This window comes from Leopardus geoffroyi, chromosome C1 (genome assembly GCF_018350155.1).
Source record: "Leopardus geoffroyi isolate Oge1 chromosome C1, O.geoffroyi_Oge1_pat1.0, whole genome shotgun sequence".
Classification (NCBI taxonomy): Eukaryota; Metazoa; Chordata; class Mammalia; order Carnivora; family Felidae; genus Leopardus; species Leopardus geoffroyi.
In genome coordinates this window covers 76,153,252-76,172,586 of record NC_059328.1, presented here as the reverse complement: position 1 = coordinate 76,172,586, position 19,335 = coordinate 76,153,252, and the positions used below count along the sequence as shown (strand labels likewise).

The following is a 19,335-nucleotide window of genomic DNA, read 5'->3' as shown; positions in this document are numbered from 1 at the left end:
TTGGTCCTGAGCCCACTTCAGGGCTCAAACAGGGCTCGAACGGGGCTCAAACTCAGGAACCGTAAGATCATGACCTGAGCTGAAGTCAGGTGCTCAACCAACTGAGCCACTCAGGTGCCCCTGAATTCTTTCTTGATAGGGATCAACTACATCTGATTTGCCCCAGAACTTAACACATTGCCCAGCTTCTATAGGGCAAGAGCTGGATTATTTCTTACAGAAACAGATGGCCTGGCCTAAGCAGTTATTGTGTACCCCGCCCCCCATTCTCACCCCTATTCTTTGTTAGTATAGCCGAAGTTTAAAGGGGATCTTTAAATCCCTTTAGTGTAGTAGAGGGCGGATCTTTGGCATAACGAAAGGGTTAAAAGTCCACTGGATTAAGCCCTGCATACCTTGTGATTGGTTCCTAGTCTTTCAAATGTAAGAAATTGGGGCACCTGGGTGGCTCAGTCGGTTGAGCTTCTGATCTCTTGGTTCATGAGTTCAAGCCTGTGATGGGCTCTGCACTGACAGCCTGGAGCCTTCTCTCTCTCTGTCCCTCTCCCAGGCTCTCTCTCAAAAATAAATAAATGTAACAAATTGAGCTGAATCTTCAAGTAAGGCTGAGATCTCACAGGTTCTCAGATAACACTTTACACCTCATCATCATGGGCTGGGACTAGCAGAGTTAAAAAAGCAACGGAAACACTGCCTTTGGTGTTTTCTTGTAAAACCTCCATTCACTTCGTTTTATTCTTTAGTTGGCAGAGGAGTAGATGAATAGACAAAGATGCTCAATGCAAGCCTGGACAGAGAGTACTTTTTAAATGAGCATTCTGTTTAAAGTGCAAATGTGCTTTGCTATCAGCAACAGATGCATTTTCTAAACATTACGTATAACCCGTTTCTTTTTCTGAGTTCCAGAGGCGCTAACTCTGATGAACAGAAGGAAAGATTCTTTGTGTTTTGTGAATGATCACCCCCTTAGTCATCTGTTCTGTAAATCTGGCATTTCATGGATCAGGTATTTTAAAAATCCTTTGAAGGAAGCATCGGCCAACTATTTCTGATGATAATTTTTTTAAATGTTTATTTATTTAAAAAAAAATTTTTTTTTTTAACGTTTATTTATTTTTGGGACAGAGAGAGACAGAGCATGAACGGGGGAGGGGCAGAGAGAGAGGGAGACACAGAATCGGAAACAGGCTCCAAGCTCTGAGCCATCAGCCCAGAGCCCGACGCGGGGCTCGAACTCACGGACCGCGAGATCGTGACCTGGCTGAAGTCAGACGCTTAACCGACTGCGCCACCCAGGCGCCCCAAAATGTTTATTTATTTTTGAGAGAGAGAGAGAAAGGGAAAGAGAGAGAGAGTGTGAATGGGGGAGGAGCAGACAGAGAGGGAGACAGAGAACTCAAAGTGGGCTCCAGGCTCTACGCTCTCAGCACAGAGCCTGACATAGGGCTTGAACCCACAAACTATGAGATATTGACCTGAGCCAAAGTTGGACGCGTAACCAACTGAGCCACCCAGGAACCCCTGTGATCATAATTTTTTATCTTCTTGAATAGATTATAAAAATTTGAACATGTTTAGCCCCAATGACCAGTCTTAATGAAAGTTTCAAGTTAATGAAAAAGAAATACAGAATGATGATCAGCACAGTGAAGGGTACTAGAATATGCCATCCTCAAATATGCCACTTTGGCATAAGGATAATTTTGAGCTGAAGGCAACTGAGAAGAAAAAGATACAAAAAAAGCTCTCTGCCCACCCCTATTTGCCTAAAAGTAGGATGTAAATTTGCAAAGGTGTCCCATCTCTTTTCTCTACCAGGAGGACAGAAGTTCACCACTGGAGATGACCCTAGACCTTATCAGCTCAGAGACAGCACCAGAGAAATCTACAAAACAATTTTTGCTAAAACTAGCCTTTATCTACCATTAATTTCCCCATATATTTGCCTTCCTACAATTTGTCACTCCTAGAAACTCGGAGCCCATTTTTTTCTTAAGATTTCACTAAACATGTATTGTTCTTTTGCTAAAATGCTATGCAACCAACAAAACAAAGACAACCTACTGAATGGGAGATGATATTTGCAAATGACAGACATATCCAATAAGGGGTTAATATTCCAAAATATATAAAGAGCTCATACAACACACACCAAAGAAACCCAAATAATATAATTTAAAAATGAGCAGAAGACATGAGCATACATTTCTCTAAAGAAGACACACAGATGGCCAATAGACACATGAAAAGATGCTCTATATCACTCATTATCAGGGAAATGCAAATCAAAACCACAGTGAGATATCACCTCATACCTGTCAGAATGGCTAAAATAAAAAACTCAAGAAACGATAAGTATTGGAGAGGATGTGGAAAAAAAGGAACACTTGTGCACTCTTGGTGGGAGCCAACTGTGGAAAACAATATGGAAGTTTCTCAAAAAATTAAAAATTACTGTATGATCCAGTAATTCCACTACTGGGTATTTACCCAAAGAATATGAAAACACTAATTTGAAAAGATATATGCACTCCTATGTTTATTGCAGCATTATTTACAACAGCCAACTATGGAAGCAACCCACGTGTACATCAATAGATGAATGGATAAAGAAGTTGTGGCATGTATGTGTGTGTGTGTGTGTGTGTGTGTGTGTGTGTGTATGGAATATTACTCAGCCATAAAAAAGAATGAAATCTTGCCATTTACAACAATGTGGATAGACCTAGAGGATATAATGCTAAGTGAAATAAGTCAGAGAGAAATAAGTACCATGTGATTTCAGTCATATGTGGAATTTAAGAAACAAAACAAATGAACAAAAGAGACACAGTGGGGCAGTTGATTGAGTGTCCAACTCTTGATCTCAACTAGGGTCTTGATCTTAGGTTGTGGGTTCAAGCCCTGTGTTGGGTGCGATGCTGGGCATGGAGCCTACTTAAAAAAATAATAAAAAAACAAGGCTTTATATATAAAAGAAAAAAGAGAGACAAAGGGGCAGCTGGCTGGCTCAGTTGGTAGAACATGCAACTCTTGATCTCTGGGTCATGAGTTCAAACCCCACATTGGGTGTATTGCTTACTTTAAAACAACAACAACAACAACAACAACAACAACAACAAACCCACAACAGATTCTAAAGTATAGAGAACTGATGGTTACCAGATGGGAGGGGAGTGGGGGGATGGGTGAAATAGGTGATGGGGATTAAGAGTATGCATATCATGATGAGTACTGAGCAACATATGGAATTGCTGAATCACACTATATTGTACACCTGAAACTAACCTAACACTGTAGGTAGAATTGTAAAAAATGCTATACCACGTCTTTGAATGACTCCTCTCTGGGTGCTCCCTTGTATATGCATCACGCACTTGTTAATAAACTTCTGTTTGATTTCCTCTTGCTAATGTCTTTTGTCAGTCTAATTTACAGGGCTGGGTCTGTGAACCTAAGATGGGTAGAGGGAAAACAATTTTTTTTCCTCCCTTATATCAGCAACCAATTCCTTATCCTTATGTAACTAAAATAGTCAGCATTCCTTATCGAGGACCCAAAAAACTAGCTCAAGACACAGTCCTTTATTGCCGTTCTTCAGAAATTTGTCTTCTGGCCTTTGGCCAGATGGGTCACAGGGTCTGACCCAAGTTTAGAGAACTACTTAGAAACATTCATAACCAACCAAAGAGGGTTCCTAATGATACAGAGTCTGGTTACTCTGATTTGCTGAGCAAAATAAACAAGTGAATAAATGTATGAAAAGCTGCTTGTAAGACATTAAGTACCCTGTGACTTGTCTTTGCTGGCTTTTGAAAGGAGAGAAAGACACAATTCGTTCATAATTGGTCAGTGTCCATTTTCCTCGCTCTACTATAATATTACATTATAGCTTTATTTTCCAGATTTTTTTTTTTTTTTTTTTTTGCTTATGGATATATCCTCCAAATGTTTTAGAAACTTTATTAATGAAAACCATTAAAATGTATGAAGCCCTCAACATGCTTAATCCTGTTCTTGGTGCTTCATACGTGTTAACTTACTGAATCCACACAATGCCACGAAGGAAATACTATCATTAACCCCATTTCACAGATGAGAAAGCAAAAGCACACCCATGTTAAGTGACTTGTCTGTTAGGTTGCAGGCTGGAACCCTGGCCACCACACTGCATTCCCCCAGTTCCAGTGACAAAGAGCAAGTGGCTGAACTATTGGCAGAAGGCTCTATTTACAAACAGGGACTTACGTCTGAGGCCACGAATTAATTTAATTTCATACAACCAGGAAAGCAACTAATTTCTAGCAACTAAGAACTCAGTACGAGTAGTTAACTTACTACCTCTTGCAATCTTCCCCAAAGCGACTACACGGGGCCTGATTCATGGCAACCGAGCACACGTGTTATTTACCCCGTCTTCAGCTCCGGCTGGTGGAAGAACTGAGGCCATACTTAGAATGTGTCATTGGGCTAATTTTATTCTGTAAATAATAGAATAACTGTTGACAATATTTTAAAACATCCCCACCTATTTCCGCCTCCTCTGACCTCCTTCATGTTGCTCCATCTGCATACTTTCTTGGTCACTCCCGACCAAGAAAATTTTAGTCTAATCGAGATTAATTTTAGTCGTGGTGAATGACAAGATTTTTCTGCTTATATTGTCTGTGTATTACTTGTGTTATATTATAAAAGTTCTACTCACTTTTACAAGGAGTCAGAGATACACGACACACATAAGTGTTTTTCAAATGACAATTCACGTTTTGGTTAAAATTAACTCCGGGGTCGCCTGGGTGGCTCAGTCCATTAAGCGTCCCACTTAGGCTCAGGTCACGATCTCATGGTTGGTGAGTTCGAGCCTGCATGGGGCTCTGTGTTGACAGCACAGAGCCTGCTTGGGATTCTCTCTCTCTCTCTCTCTCTCTCTCTCTCTCTCTCTCTGCCCCTACCCTGCTTATTTTGTCTCTCTCAAAATACCTAAGTCAACTTAAAAAAAAAACTTACTCCCAGGAAACTGAGCTCACTTTAGGTAAGATATTAGAACAAATTACAATGGATAAGGACCAATCACAAAGGATAAGAAATGCCAAAAACAAAAAACAAAAAAAACCAAAAAAAACCCCAAATCAAAACATTCTGGAGGCTTTGAAATGTAAATCTGAAGCGGGGTGGGTTACAAAGGTACCAGCAGGGGTGGGAATGTTAGTTTCCTCAACTTTATACATTCTTTCTTTCTTCTAAGCAGTTTCTTCCAGTAAAACTGGTTCTTTCTCCCCAGGGACCACAAATATCTGATTCTTGTCCTAGCCCAGATGGCGGAGTGCAGGGACCATCAACAGAAGAAGAAAGAGATCCAGTAAAAATAAAGGTCAGGACAACGCAGGCGCCGGTGCCGCCTGGGTTGGTAACAGCTTGAGAATCTGTCTCAAATGCCATGCTGGAAAGAAAAGTCACATCTGCCTGGAGGGCCCAGCAAATGTTACAGTGTTTTCCTGCACCCACCTTTCTGGACCTGTTGAATGTCATTCTTCACCACATTTACTCTGCATCAAATAGTCCAGACAGAGCTTTCTCATTTCGGAGTAAACGACCATGAGTAAAGACGGCCATGCCTTGAACATTTAGTGAGGGGAAAATAATTACATTACCTTGGGTGGATTGCCTTTTCATGACTGTCAGACAGCCTACCAGAGGAAACAAGTCGTAACGCTAAGGACAGATGCTGAGACACATCAAAAACTCCTATTACTAAAGAATGAAGAAAAGCCTTGGCTTGGGGCGGATTTATACAACCAGATGTCAACACAGCTTTCACAACCTCTTTCTGAATTGCTGACAGAGCACCAGACATCTGCCGTGTCGTTTGGTGGAAGAGCGTGACTCTGGTTGTAGACACACTTGAGTCTGCGGCTAGTGTCTGCTACCTACAATGTGGAACCAGAGACAGGTTAGCTTGCCTGAATCTGTTTTCTCATCACTGGGGACAATGCTTTTCTCTTCCTGGTCTGGTGAGGATTGAACGAGATAAGCTAGGCGCATCCTCTGATTTAACAGTGCCCTGGTCTCCTGTTGGCTAGGTGGCCTCAGGCAGATTGTCTAACTCACAGTTCCCTCATCTGTCAAATGGGGATAATTCACACCACCCAGGTTTGTTGGAACAAGTCAGTCAGTCAAGTGCCCATCTAGTATACAGTCTGAGCTGCTATTGCTACTTATATTGCTCAATCCACGTTCAAAGGTGTTCTTTCACCTTCAGAAATGGAAACCTGAAACACATAATCCCCTAGATAATAGCAGTTACATAGAACTGATAAGTGGAAGGCGTCATCTTGAATATGCATCAGCTACTTCTTGGGCAGGAATGAAAAAATGGACTTGGGCTAAATTGTTTGCCTAGTGTGATGATAAATTAATAGCAGGCTGTGTTTGCTCACCGTTTATCTCCAGGGAGCTCTGAGCACCATGCTGACATAATCTTCAAAACATCCTGGCGAAAAGGAGCTGATGAGTGATTGAATCACCATCTTCAAGACGATGAAGGATTGTCGTCTGGATGGTGACCAGCTGTTCCCACCACAACCAAAGCAGATAAAGAGCCGGCAGGCCTAAGTCATAGGAAAGATTGGGGTTAAACCCTGGGAGATACATCTTGAAGAGGTTTCCATCCAGGCAGTATTTCATTTCAAAGTACTGAATTATGTGGCTACTATTGAATTATAGCTTCCCACTGGCAAATTGAAAACACAGATTTCTCTACAGTATACACACAACTTGGCTTAACACCTGGGTGATTCCTTTGGGCGGGTCTTCCCCTGAAATGACTCCAGCCAATTTCCATGCCAGGCTATTTGGCAGTTTCCCAGGGACATTCTGGAAAGGCTCAAATGAGCAGGTTATCCCACGGTTGAGTGAGCTTTAAGCAGCTAACCCAGACTCAGTCTGAAGGTGAAACAATGGAATGGGGTTGTTTAGCCACCTGGGCTTGTGAAGAGTGTCCATGGCCTGAACATGGACACATAGGTCATTAGAGCAATTATAAGACCTTCAAAACTTCAGACTCCACCATCTCTTCAAGCAGTCAACAACAGTAGGACTACACACTGCCTTCCTATGGTTGCCATAGTGATAGGAATGGTATGGTTGCCAGCAGGAGCAAAGGGGAAGCATGGAAGTTGGCATAAGCCACAAGTAGCAGCCCAACTCTGGTTTCCTCCCCAGTGAGAGCCCAGCAACGGGCTGAAGGGAGAGGCAGAGCCCAATGGTGGAAAAAACACTAGTCACCAGCACCAACCTCTTCCCAGCTCCTGATGATGGCCAGCCAACTTGTTTTTGATAGGTGTGCTACTTCGGACAATGCTTCTCAAGTTTTGACATGCCTATAAATCACCTGGATATTACTTTGTTAAAATATAGATTTTGATTCCATTGGTCTGGGTAAGGATCTGAGATTCAGCATTTCTGAGAAGCTCCCTGCACAGCAGCTTGAGCAGCAAAGTCTCTGGGACTTGCATGTATGAGAGCCCCCTAATGCACAGAGGCCTCCACAAGACAGAATTTACTCCTCCTTTATGTAATCCTGCTCTCTGAATTTGTCAGGCCCACCCAGTCTTCTGTTGCAGGCCCATGCCTGCTTTGTTTCCCTGGGTCTGCAGTCTACACTGGACTCCCTTCTAAAATCTGCAGTTTAACCAGAAGCAATGGCCATCCCTTAAAGGGCTCAATCCAGAAAGTGCACATTCCCTTTCCACTCCCACTCTTTTGGCTAGAATTTAGTCACATGGCCACAGCCAGCCCCAAGTAAGGTTGGGAAATATTTTATTTTGTACATATCTTATGCTGTGTTCCCGGTGTCCACTGAAAATTCCATACCAAGGAAGGGAAGGAGAGAATGCGTATTAGGGGACATTAACAGTCTTTTGTGACGGTTGGGGATAAAAATAATGGTAATGATGCAGTTTTGGGGGTGACGGCGGGGTTCATAGCTGATGGCCAAGAAAGAATTCTTGAAGACGTCTTTGGTGCAAAAGGTGATTTTATTAAAGCACAGGGGCAGGACCCGAGGGCAGGAAGAGCTGTAAGGCAAGGGTGGGGGTGGGGTGGGGGCTGGTGACCGGTTTAAGGAGTTGGGAGAGATAAAGTCTAGAGGGAGTCTCCAAAGAGGCTTTCACATGCTGAAGACTTACTGGAGGCCTAGCTATTGTCAGGCTAAGGTTGTTTTTCCCTCTAGCAAAGAATTAAGACAGTAGGGAGTTCCTGGACTTTAGGCCATTGAAGGGATTGTCTTGTTCTTGTAAACTGGTAGAGACTCCTATTTGTTTTTTTGTTCTTTCCTGTTTTTGGGTAGTGGGAGTGTATGTATGGAATATCATACAAGGTGGGGGGGGGTGCTGTTAGCCTGTACTTTGCCCTCAGCTTGCCCCATGCTCCTCCATCAGTAACAGTAATCGTTATTGAGTACTTACTATCTGGTAGGCACAGCACCTCAAACGAATCACCTCATTCAGTCTTTACAAAAAGCACCGTTGGGAGGCAGTATTATTATTCCCATTTACAGATAAAGAAATTGAGGCTTAGAGAGGTTAAGTAGCCTGCTGCGGTCATACAGCTGAGGCAGAGTCAGGATTCAAATCCAGCCACTGTCAATCCAGAGCCTGGAATCTTAGTAGTAGGGAAAGGACTGATTATAGGAACAGCAGGTGGGGCTAGGCCATTTCAACCCTCAGAGGTGCGGGTGTGGGTCCTGAGTCTGGGACGAAACCCTGCAAAAAATTGACTGCAAAAAATCTTGTGCATTCCACGAGAAAGACTATGCTTACCTGCGACAATGTATACGTTGCTATTCTTTGGAGTTTGAAGATTTGTGAACCAAGGAGCTTATTATTCCCCTGATAGCTGCGACATGGTGGTCACCTGAGGCTATACCAGACTTGAAAGGCGATGGTCTGTGGCCCTGCTGTTGTCTCCCCGCCCACCAAGCCCCCCAAGCAGACACTACTCCGAATACCTGGTAGGGTTGTCCTGGGAGAGCAAAGCTGGCCAGGACCAGATGGGACCACTTCTTGTGTCAGTCACAAGTTAGAGGACATTTGAAAACTGTTTTCCAAAGTTCACCCCCTCCTTCTTCTTTCGATGAAAAGGGCTTTTTGTTAGTTCAGGCTTTGTTTGGGGATTCAGTCGATAAAGAGACCATTTTATTGTAATGAATTACTGGCCAAGTGGTGCCAGAAATCCTAGTGAGAGGCCAGCACTCTGGCTTTTATTCAGCAAGGTGAATGGAAACAGCTACTGGGCGTGGGTATCAAGGGCACTTTGGAGTTCACTGCCATCAGCAACTTCGGGTTTAGTTGCTGGTTGCCTCTGAGTTCAGAGGGGGCAGTCAGAGAAAGTGCTAGCAATAAAATGTAAGACTGTTCCCTTTATCTACGAAAAATGTCAAATGGGCAGGAACTGTGGGCTAGGACTTTTACAGAATGAATGCTTTCTACCTATTATTAAATTGCTAAATCTCCACTACAAAGACTGAGGTCCCTGTAACAATTTCAGCTCATTCTGAATCTCCAAAAAAGCCAGTTTTCTCCGTTGAGCCAACTGAAAGTGGGGGGAGGGGGGTCAAACAGGCACTAGTAAACCTCAGACTTTGTGGGACTCACACAGACATGGAATATTTAAAGTTTCTTTAAATGAATTCTCTCCAAATGGTGCTCAAGGGGCTTAGGAAAAAGAAATGAAAATACTGGTAAGCCAAAAGTCGTACATTCTAACTTGTTTTTCTCCCATGTCTGGTACATGTGGTGGCAACGTAAATTTGTGAAGACACATGGACTGACAGTATATTTCATCATCTCATTTGTTGTTTTGTTGAGACTCCAAGACCCTGTATATTTAAAGTTTGCAAGATGAATCAGCATTTCTTGGGAAACCTCTCTTAAAATATTGCTACGTGCAAACAGTGGCAAGGAATGAGGCACTTAAATCAATGGACCATGAACTCTTCAGAGTTCAAGGAAATCATTAAGGGCTGATAAAGTCAATAGAAGTTTGGGTATGTTTGAAGGCATGTAACACCAATCAGTTCTAAGCGACTGAACCTCAAGTATTGATTAGGAAATGGGTACCCACAGGCCAGGGCCAGCTGTCAAGATTGGGAGTGTCACACAGACTGGTTCCTACAGAAGACCTCTCTGCAGAGCACGGTGACCAGGGGGTGTCTTGCCATTTATGCCCTTCAAAATAACATACACTTGTTTTAAGAAAGGAAAGCAAGTTTCCTAGTCCATAAAGCAAGGATCGTTGAGATCTGGCCTGTTCACCTCACAAGCAAGATTATGAGGCATCCTTCTAAAAATGCTGTGCCCATAGTCTGCTGGTGGCATTACTATGCAGGGAGAATAGTGCCCTATGTGGCCGGTGGGAAGGAAACATCTGTTTACAGGCAGAGTTGATGGTACAAAACCTCCCTGAAGCTCCTCTTTAAGTGTTACCTCTCCCAGCCGTAATTCATTCACGTAGATTCTGCACACCTTCTAGATTACAATTATAATTAATCATTTGTATAACTGGCATTATTAGTATTCTCTTCCTTTGCTAAAAAGCTGCAGTAGCCAGGGACTTTGACTCGTTCCAGCAGTGAATTCCCAGTTCCCTGGACTGGCTAGGCGCATAGTAGAGAAATCAAAGGTGCGTATATGGAAGACAAATGGCTTATATATCCCAAATTTGCCCTTGTCCTTTGATATTCTGAACCTGGGATTTTATACACTTGTCTTTTAGGAAGAGAGAGAGTGGCTGGGATGCTGGAGATAGGGTCAGTTCCTAAGGCAGCCAGAGAGGACAAGGCTTTTTCTATTAGTGGTAACACTTCCCAGAGTATTTATAAGTCTACAGCCAACAAAGATTCATCACCACTTGCAACGGGCCAGTTCTCTGAGACCAGTTTGGGGAGGAAAAGCAAGGATGTGAGTCCATATTTTCACATTCTCTGCAAATGTGAAATTCACGCTAAAGTGTGACAAGAGAATGTCCAGTTTCTTTTTAAGTTCATTTATTTTTAGTAATCTCTATAACCAAAGTGGGGCTTGAACTCACGACCTTGAGATCAAGAGTCACATGCTCTTCTGTCTGAGCCAGCCAGGCCCCTCCAGTATCTTACTAGATGAGTCCAGTCTTCTCTAGAGAGGACATTATTTTGTCATCAGGAATGTCAAACAGTCCTCTTCTCTTGAAAAAACACCCCTGTAGAAAGGCTAAGAAACACCTGCTGACCAATACCTAAACAGATGGCAGCGAATTTCTGTACACTTTGTAGGTTAAAGAAGGAAAACCATCATCCAAAAAGTACATTCTGCCAGCATTTCCTTGGACATGACCCCTCCTAGGTGCAGACAAACACAGGAAATACAGCTTGTCACTGAAATCAATAGCAAAAGTCAGTTTTCCAATTTAATGAACTTTAAGTCCCGTTTTCCCCCGCAACAGTGAAAAGGGCAAGAAATTAATGATCCTTGATTTTGTGTTATCGTCCAAATATTCATACGTTGCAAGGTTTTTTTTTTTCAAGATTAAAAATAATGTTTATTTATTTTGAGATTCAGGGGAGAGGGACATAGAGAGAGAGAGGGAGAGAGAATCCTAAGCAGCCTCTGTGCTGTCATTGTGGAGCCCAATGTGGGCTTGACTCTAAGAACCGTGAGATCATGACCTGAGCTAAAATCAAGAGTCTGACGTTCAACCAACTGTGCCACCCAGGTGCTCCTGATATACTGAAAAGTATTAATCATTAAGCCATTATAATTTTTGTCCTGGTTGTAATTAATTTTTACAAAAATCATTTTCTATTCATTGGCAACCTTATAGTATTGGTAGAAAAATGTATCTCATAATCCAAACTCCAGACTACAGAAAAATAGCCATTAGTAAGGGGGATGTTATTTACTTTTCCTTGTTATTTTTTTTTTTTAAATAATCCCCCCCCCCCGCCCCGCAAACTGAAAGTCTACACACCTTTATCGTGTTCCAGGCCTCCAAGAGTATAAAATCTATAAAATGGGATTCTCAGAAGCAGTAGCCCTAGCCCAGTATTATAAGAAGTGCTTATCTGAGGCACTTTAAATTAAAACAGGAAGGAAATCAATATTTCAGCAAATCTACATTTACAAGTTGGGACCCGATGTGTCTTTAAGTGGTCTGAGTTAAAGCAATATTGCACCAGTCAAGCAAAGTAAATCAAGACACCTCCCAAAAGGTGGTAGAGTAAGAAAAATGCCAATTTAATCATTTACTTTAGCAGGCAAGCAATTTGTAAACATTCAGTAGCGGCAGCATCCAAGTTACAAACAATTTAAAAAGAAACCAAGATTAGTGATTATAATCGTTCCTTCCCTTTCCCCAAAAGAAAAAAAGAAAAGAGAAAAGATCTGGAAAGGAATGCCTGAAAACACTACAAACATGGAACATTCAGTTATGTCTTCTATCAGCCTTCTATGCGTCCTCTCTGTGTTTTATTTTTAAAGATGTATCTACTCCTAAAATGCATTATCTTGCAATAACTTGTACGTGAGTGTTTGCAATCTAGGAAGTGGTTCCTGCACACGGATGTGCATGTATCACCTCAGTTCAGATCCCATTCGCGAAGGGAATATTTATGTCTTGATTCAATGCTTCTTTGACTTCGAGTGGCAGGGTGTCAAAAAGATGGTCTTCCACAACAAGCCCGCTTTTCTTGAGCAGGCGACACTGGCCCAGCTGGGCTGGCAGGCGGTCCAAGCAGTTGCCCTTCAGCTCCAGCTGAGTGAGCTGGGAGAGCTGACCAATCTTCTCGGGGAGGAAGGTGATGCAGTTTTGCCCCAGATTCAAAGTCCTCAACTTCACGCATTTGAACAACTGTTTTGGCAGAATGTCCACTTTGTTCCCGGTGATATGCAAATGCTGCAGGTTCTGAAGCAATCCTATTTCTATGGGAATCGCCGAAATGTTGTTGTAGCTCACGTCTAAGCATCTGAGTTTCTGTAAACTGAACACTGCCACCGGTAAGGATTCCAGCTTGTTGTTAGAGAAATAAAGTGACTCCAAGTTTTTGACGTGGGTGATGGAGGGAGGAATGGTGGCAATCTTATTATGCCATAATTTTAAACACGTCAGTCGTTTTAAATGCTGGAAACTGATGATCTCCTCAATTGTGCGTATGTTATTCGATTTTAAATCCAGTTCCTGCAAATTTGAGAGGCTGAAAATAGCATGGGGAATTCTCTCCAGCTCACAGTTCTGAAGTTCGAGCTCGGCGACATTCATCATTTTCTTAAGGCTGTTCAGTACCAAGAGTTTAGTGCCGTCATTGTGAATGACTAACTTTGTAAGATGCGGAGCCACATCTGTAATGTTGGAGGGAACTTTGGTCAAGTTACTCTTCACGTGGAGAATCTTAAGGTGCCGCAACTCTCGGAGAGATTCAAGTCCGATCATCTTATTGTTTTCAGAGTTCAAATTGCCTATCAAGTACAACTCTCGAAGGTTTTTGAGCAAATATACCCAGGCAGGAATTTCTGCCACATCGGTGAACTTCACGTGAAGGCATCTCAAGTGATCTCGGAGAAAGCTAAAAGCAGTCTGTTCCACTTTTGCAGGGCAGTGGCAGAGGTGAAGCTCTTGGAGGTTAGTCATCTGAGAAATCTTAGCGGGAATTTTAGCTTCCGGAATCAGTTCAAGTTTGAGCACATCCAGGTCTGTGAGGTCAAAGACAGCATCGGGCACGCCAGACAGCATAAACAGATGCAGCTCCTGCTTGTCCTGCGCGTTGCGGGACACGTGCTGCCTGAGTTTTTCAAACGTCCACTCGTGGTTCAAACTGATTTCCCTAAGTTTATTTTCACTGACTTCCGACAAGAACACGCCAAAGCGCTTCGAATACAGCTGGTCATATTGGTCTACCATGTGTAGAAGGAACGCAAAATCATTCTTGACATCTGGAATGTCACTGAAGCTGCTCTCTTCTCTGACTTTTTCAAAAGAATATTCCTTTAAAGGTATCCTGAATAACCAGAAGAGAGTGTAGAGGCAGATAAAACCATAAACACAAATAATGGATATGTAACTGATGAGAAGCTTTTTCAGCATGTAAGCCATATTGTGGGTGCACTCAAATACCTCGTAACCAGTCAGGTGCTCCACTTTGGGCTTGCAGACGTGTTCAAAGCTGATTGCGTTGACAAAGTTTGCGGTATAGCAGAGGATAAAAATGAATTTGGCTGTTTTGATAAATGTTTGGACCACATAGAGCTTATAGATCAAGTCACTGTCTTCCACGTGAGCACGGAACTTCCTTACTTTCTCAAACAGGGCTTTGGCCTGCTCCCCATCTTTTTTATCAAGGATGGTCATGCTGGGGACTTCGATCACCGGCTTCTCGGCTGAAAATTTGAAGCCTGTTTTGTTGATCATCGGGGTACTGGCACTGGGGCTCCCTTCATCACTGCTGGTAGACACATGCTTTGGTAGAGTCTGGGCACCTGTTATTCTCTGCTTGTTTTCCTCCGAGTCTTCGCACGCTGTCTCAGACAACGCTTTAGTAGTCCACGGAGACTCAAAGCACTTTCCTAATATTGAAACAAAATGTTCTACTTTTGAGCATGTTTTTGGATATTTGAACCAAAAGTTGCTACTGACCATGAGAATAATAGTATGTATAAGAGCAAGGTATGGAAAGTACTTAGAATACCACGGAAGGGCCAGATGGTAACACATCTGATTAATAAATACGTATTGCTGAAAATCCAAGTTTGTTTTTCGGCCTGTTGGATCCTTCTTCTCTTTCTTTGTCTCCTGATTTGAAACTGTCGAATCTGTGTGAGGGTATGTGGCTCTGAGAGGTATGTCAGGTGTCACAGCAGATGTGCCAAAGGAAATGTCACTTGTCGTCCGCCCATCTTGGTCTTGGTCAGTGGCTGCTTCCATCTTGGGGATATTGGTGGTAACGTCGGCATTTCCCGGTGGGGTGTGTGCCTTTGAATTTACAGGAGATGGCAATACCGGCAAGCAGACCACCTGATCTTTGGTAAGTTGCATGGTTCCCGCAAAGATGGCTACCATCAACATAACGACAGCCAGGTAATCCATAAACACGTCCCACCATGGTTTCAGGATTCGGTAAGTTGGTTGAATGTCATTAAGTGAAGCAACTTCTGCAAGGGTAAACATTCCTAGAAAACAAGGAAACGAAAGACTTTATTACAAAGATACAAGTGAAAACATTAAGTAGAAAACAGAACAAGACAAAACCCAACACTTTACTTGCACCAAAGTAAAGTTTTCTCATCCACATCCTAGCTTTTTTTTTTTTTTTTTAATTTTTTTTTTCAACGTTTATTTATTTTTGGGACAGAGAGAGACAGAGCATGAATGGGGGAGGGGCAGAGAGAGAGGGAGGCACAGAATCGGAAACAGGCTCCAGGCTCTGAGCCATCAGCCCAGAGCCTGACGCGGGGCTCGAACTCACGGACCGCGAGATCGTGACCTGGCTGAAGTCGGACGCTTAACCGACTGCGCCACCCAGGCGCCCCCACATCCTAGCTTTTTATCCAAGATTGGTATAGTAGTAAATAAACTAAAAGGAACGAACATATATGAGAAAAAACGTGGTTTGTTGTAGCTTTTCTCTCCTAGCCCAAAAGAAGAGAAAAAAATGGGAGAAGAACAATAAGAATGCCTACTAGGTAAGAAATTACAACACTTTGCTGAAGGTCTACAAGGGTTAGAGTAGAAATGGAGGCAGGAGCGGGGGCAGTTTGAGAATTATTTTAGGGACAGAACTGAAACGTCTTGTAACTTCCTGGACCAGGAAGAAGGATATGAGAACAAGATGGTATTTGCTGTGGACTGGACTGATTTAAGGTTAAGACTAGAGTTTTAGGGAGAGGAGTGAGATGACTTCTATTTTGTTCAAGCCAAATGGAATGGTCCGTGTACACTATTAAATTCTAGATAGCCTGTGTACCAGACTCAGGCTTACTGTTTATGAATGGTGAATGGTGTGCTTCTCCAAGCCTGGGGATGTTTACTTCTAAGGGTTATTCGGAAAGCTTAAATTAAGTAAGGACTATAAAGCTCTTATCACTCTGGTGGAAATGTGCCACAGACAGTTGAAATCAAGGGTCCAGAGTTTAAGAGGAGTCTTACTATACATACTTGGGATTTATCAATATATGTAAACTGAAACTATGGCCTTGGATACAGCACCTGTGGAAAGCATGTGGAAGGAGAAGAGGGTCAAAGACACAGGTGGAATGATCAGTGACATGACACCAAATAGGTCAGGCCCTGTAAGACCTTTGATCTCTACCAATGTGGGTGAGCCCAGAAGCAATGAAGGGAATTCCAGCACCAGGACACCTGAAAATGTGGTCACCATTCACTGACAGCTGGCAGCTTTACAGTCTTGAAACTATACAAAGAGTCAAAGTACCAAGGACAATCATCCTAGAAATAACCAAGAAAAACACAATGTTTATAGGGCAAGTAGTGGGAATGGGTTTCTGTAATCATATATGTGAAACAGGTGTTTATCTTCTTGAATTTGAAGTTTCAACTTCTTTATTTTATTTCTTATTATTTTAGAGAGAGGGAGGGAGGGGCAAAGACAGAGGGAGAGAGAGAATCTTAAAAGCAGGCTCCACGCTCAGTTCAGAGCTCAACTTGGAGCTTCAGCTCATGACCCTGAGCTGATGACCTGAGCTGAAATCAAGAGTCAGACGCTTAATCGACTGGGCCACCCAGGCACCGCTGGAAGTTGAAACTTCTTGAAAAGGAACTTTACTATATTCTACTTTCTCGAGATGCTCTCAGGTTCCAACGTTCATATATAAAATGACTTATTTCTTTGAAAAGCTAGTAAAAAACAAAAAGATAAAAGGCCAGGTGAATATCTAAAGTTCTGGGAATACATTATACATTATTTTTTTAAATAAAGGAAGAAAAATTTTTATCTTACAAAAGTTGCCTGGTATGCTGTGTTGAAAAGGATTCTGAGGCTGACTCTGACTGTGGCAGGAAATACTGTTACATGACAGGTTATTAGTGTCTCCCTTGGATGATATCAATACTTTGATTCTGCTTGTTCTGTTGTAGAGTAAATCTCTGAGAGTTGGGATGGACCATACCTTATTTTTTCTCTCCACATATCTGATACTGTACAGAGGAGTCACATAATTTTTCTCAATAAAATACAATGAATATCTATTCAATTGTAACAGCAATTCTCATATTTGGAGTTGTTGCGGTTTTTTGGTTTGTTTTAAAATTATTTTTTAACATTTATTTTTGAGAGACAGAGCATGAGTGGGACAGGAGCAGAGGGTGAGGGAGACACCGAATTGGAAGCAGGTTCCAGGCTCTGAGCTGTCAGCACAAAGCCTGATGTGGGGCTTGATCCCACGAACTGTGAGATCGTGACCTGAGCCAAAGTCAGATGCTTAACCAACTGAACCACTCAGGTGCCCCTTGTTTGTTTAAAAGTACGTGCACACAAGCAAGAATGGGGCAGGGGGAGGGGAGAGAGAGAGAGAGAGAGAGAGAGAGAGAGAGAGAGAGAGAGAATCTCTTAATAAGGCTCCAAGCTCAGTGCAGAACCTGATTCAGAGCTCGATTCCACGACCCTGGGACCACAACCTGAACAGTAATTGACAGTCGGATGCTCAACTGACTGAGCCACCCAGACATCCCTGCAGTTTTGTTTTGTTTTTTTAAAGTGAAATGTCTTTTATTTAATCAGGTAAACATAAGCCCAAGAACTCCAAATACAGCCAGACTATTTACTTTTATTTTGTGAAAATTGGTAGAAATCACATTTCTAGATTTCAAGGGCTTAAGTATGAAATGTCTGGCACCCAGTCTTTATTAAAAAAATGATCAAGTAAGTGGGAGACAACATCCCCACTGGAATCCTTTTATTCTGAGCTCTTGTATCTTGTGTGTGTCTACGGTTTTGTGAGTGGCTGGGAATTTAAACAAAAAGCAAGATTATTGCAATGCACAGTGGGCCACACTAAATGAGAAACTGTTCACCCACGTGTCACATTGAGCTCTCTGGTCCCTGTAGAGGATGCACAAAACACAGCACCGAGCCACAGGCTACGGAGCGGCTCTTACTTCACATACAGAAACTGCAGAACACAGCTCACAAAGTTTCTTCCTGGCAAAGAACATCATATGGCCACACCCAGGGACGATGGTTTTAAAGGGCCATCAGTATAACTGATAGAAAAAAAATATATATATTTTTGCACAAAACACTTCTTTCTAATAAGATTTTTCTTTACTCTTCAAATAGCTGTATTGGGCTTTAAAAGAGTCAGGATGTTTGGGTTGGAGGACGGAGGGGAGAAGGGAATTTTGGAAGTCACCCTGCTGAGAATACTGGTTACTTCTCTGCCTCCAGTCTTTTATCTACTTATTATTTAATTATTGTTACAGAAGTAGAGTTGACACTAAATGCTCTATTAGTTTCAGGCGTATAAGATAGGGAGTCAACAATTATATACATTACGAAATGTTCACCATGGTTAAGTGTAGTTACCATCTGTCACCAGACAATGCTATTACAATATTATTGTGGGTTTTTTTTTTAATGTTTATTTATTTTGAGAGAGAGAGAGTGTGAGCAGGGGAGGGGCGGAGAGAGATGGAGAGGAAGAGCATCCCAAACAGACTCTGTGCCATCAGCACGGAGCCCAATGTGGGGCTCGATCCCATGAAACGTGAGATCATGACCCGAGCCCAAATCAAGAGTTGGACACTTAACCGGCCCACCCAGGTGCCCCAGCTATTACAATATTACTGACTATATATCCTACATTGTATTTTTCATCCCTGTGACTTATTTTATAAGTTGAAGTTATACTCCCTAATCTCCCTCACCTATTTCAGTCATCCCTGCCCAGCCACTCCCCTCTGGCAATCATCTATTTGTTCTTGCATTTCTGAGTCTATTTTTCTGTTTTTCGTTTTGTTTTTTAGTTTCCACATATAAATGAAATCATATGATGTTTGTCTTTTTCTATCTGCCTCCATTATTTTTTTTTTTTTAATTTGAGAGAGACAGAGAGAGAGAGAGAGAGAGAGAGAGAGCAGGGGACAGGGCCAAAGAGAGACGGAGACAGGGAATCCAAAGCAGGACCCATGTTCAGAGTAGAGTCTGACATGGCATAATCCTACGACCCCAGGATCATGATCTGGGCTGAGTGAGCCACCCAGGCGCCCCCGTGTGCCTCCATTCTTGACTTCCTTCAATCCACCTCCCACCTGCTGCTCGCCCTTCAGTTAAAACTCCTCTTCTCCTAACATTCT

The 19,335-nt window shown here is 42.5% G+C and overlaps 1 protein-coding gene across 3 annotated transcripts in view; it reads right to left on the bottom strand.

The window, feature by feature from the left end:
* Positions 1 to 12,248: 12,248 nt before the first annotated feature.
* The window catches only part of LRRC8D (leucine rich repeat containing 8 VRAC subunit D), a 124,508-nt gene continuing 117,421 nt past the window's right edge, over positions 12,249 to 19,335 (bottom strand). For all 3 annotated transcript variants that reach the window (XM_045478196.1, XM_045478197.1, XM_045478195.1), the window contains exon 2: positions 12,249 to 15,194. In XM_045478196.1, coding sequence (XP_045334152.1) covers positions 12,616 to 15,192 — 2,577 coding nt within the window. In that variant the 5' untranslated portion in view covers positions 15,193 to 15,194 and the 3' untranslated portion in view covers positions 12,249 to 12,615. The remainder of the gene's footprint in view (positions 15,195 to 19,335) is intronic.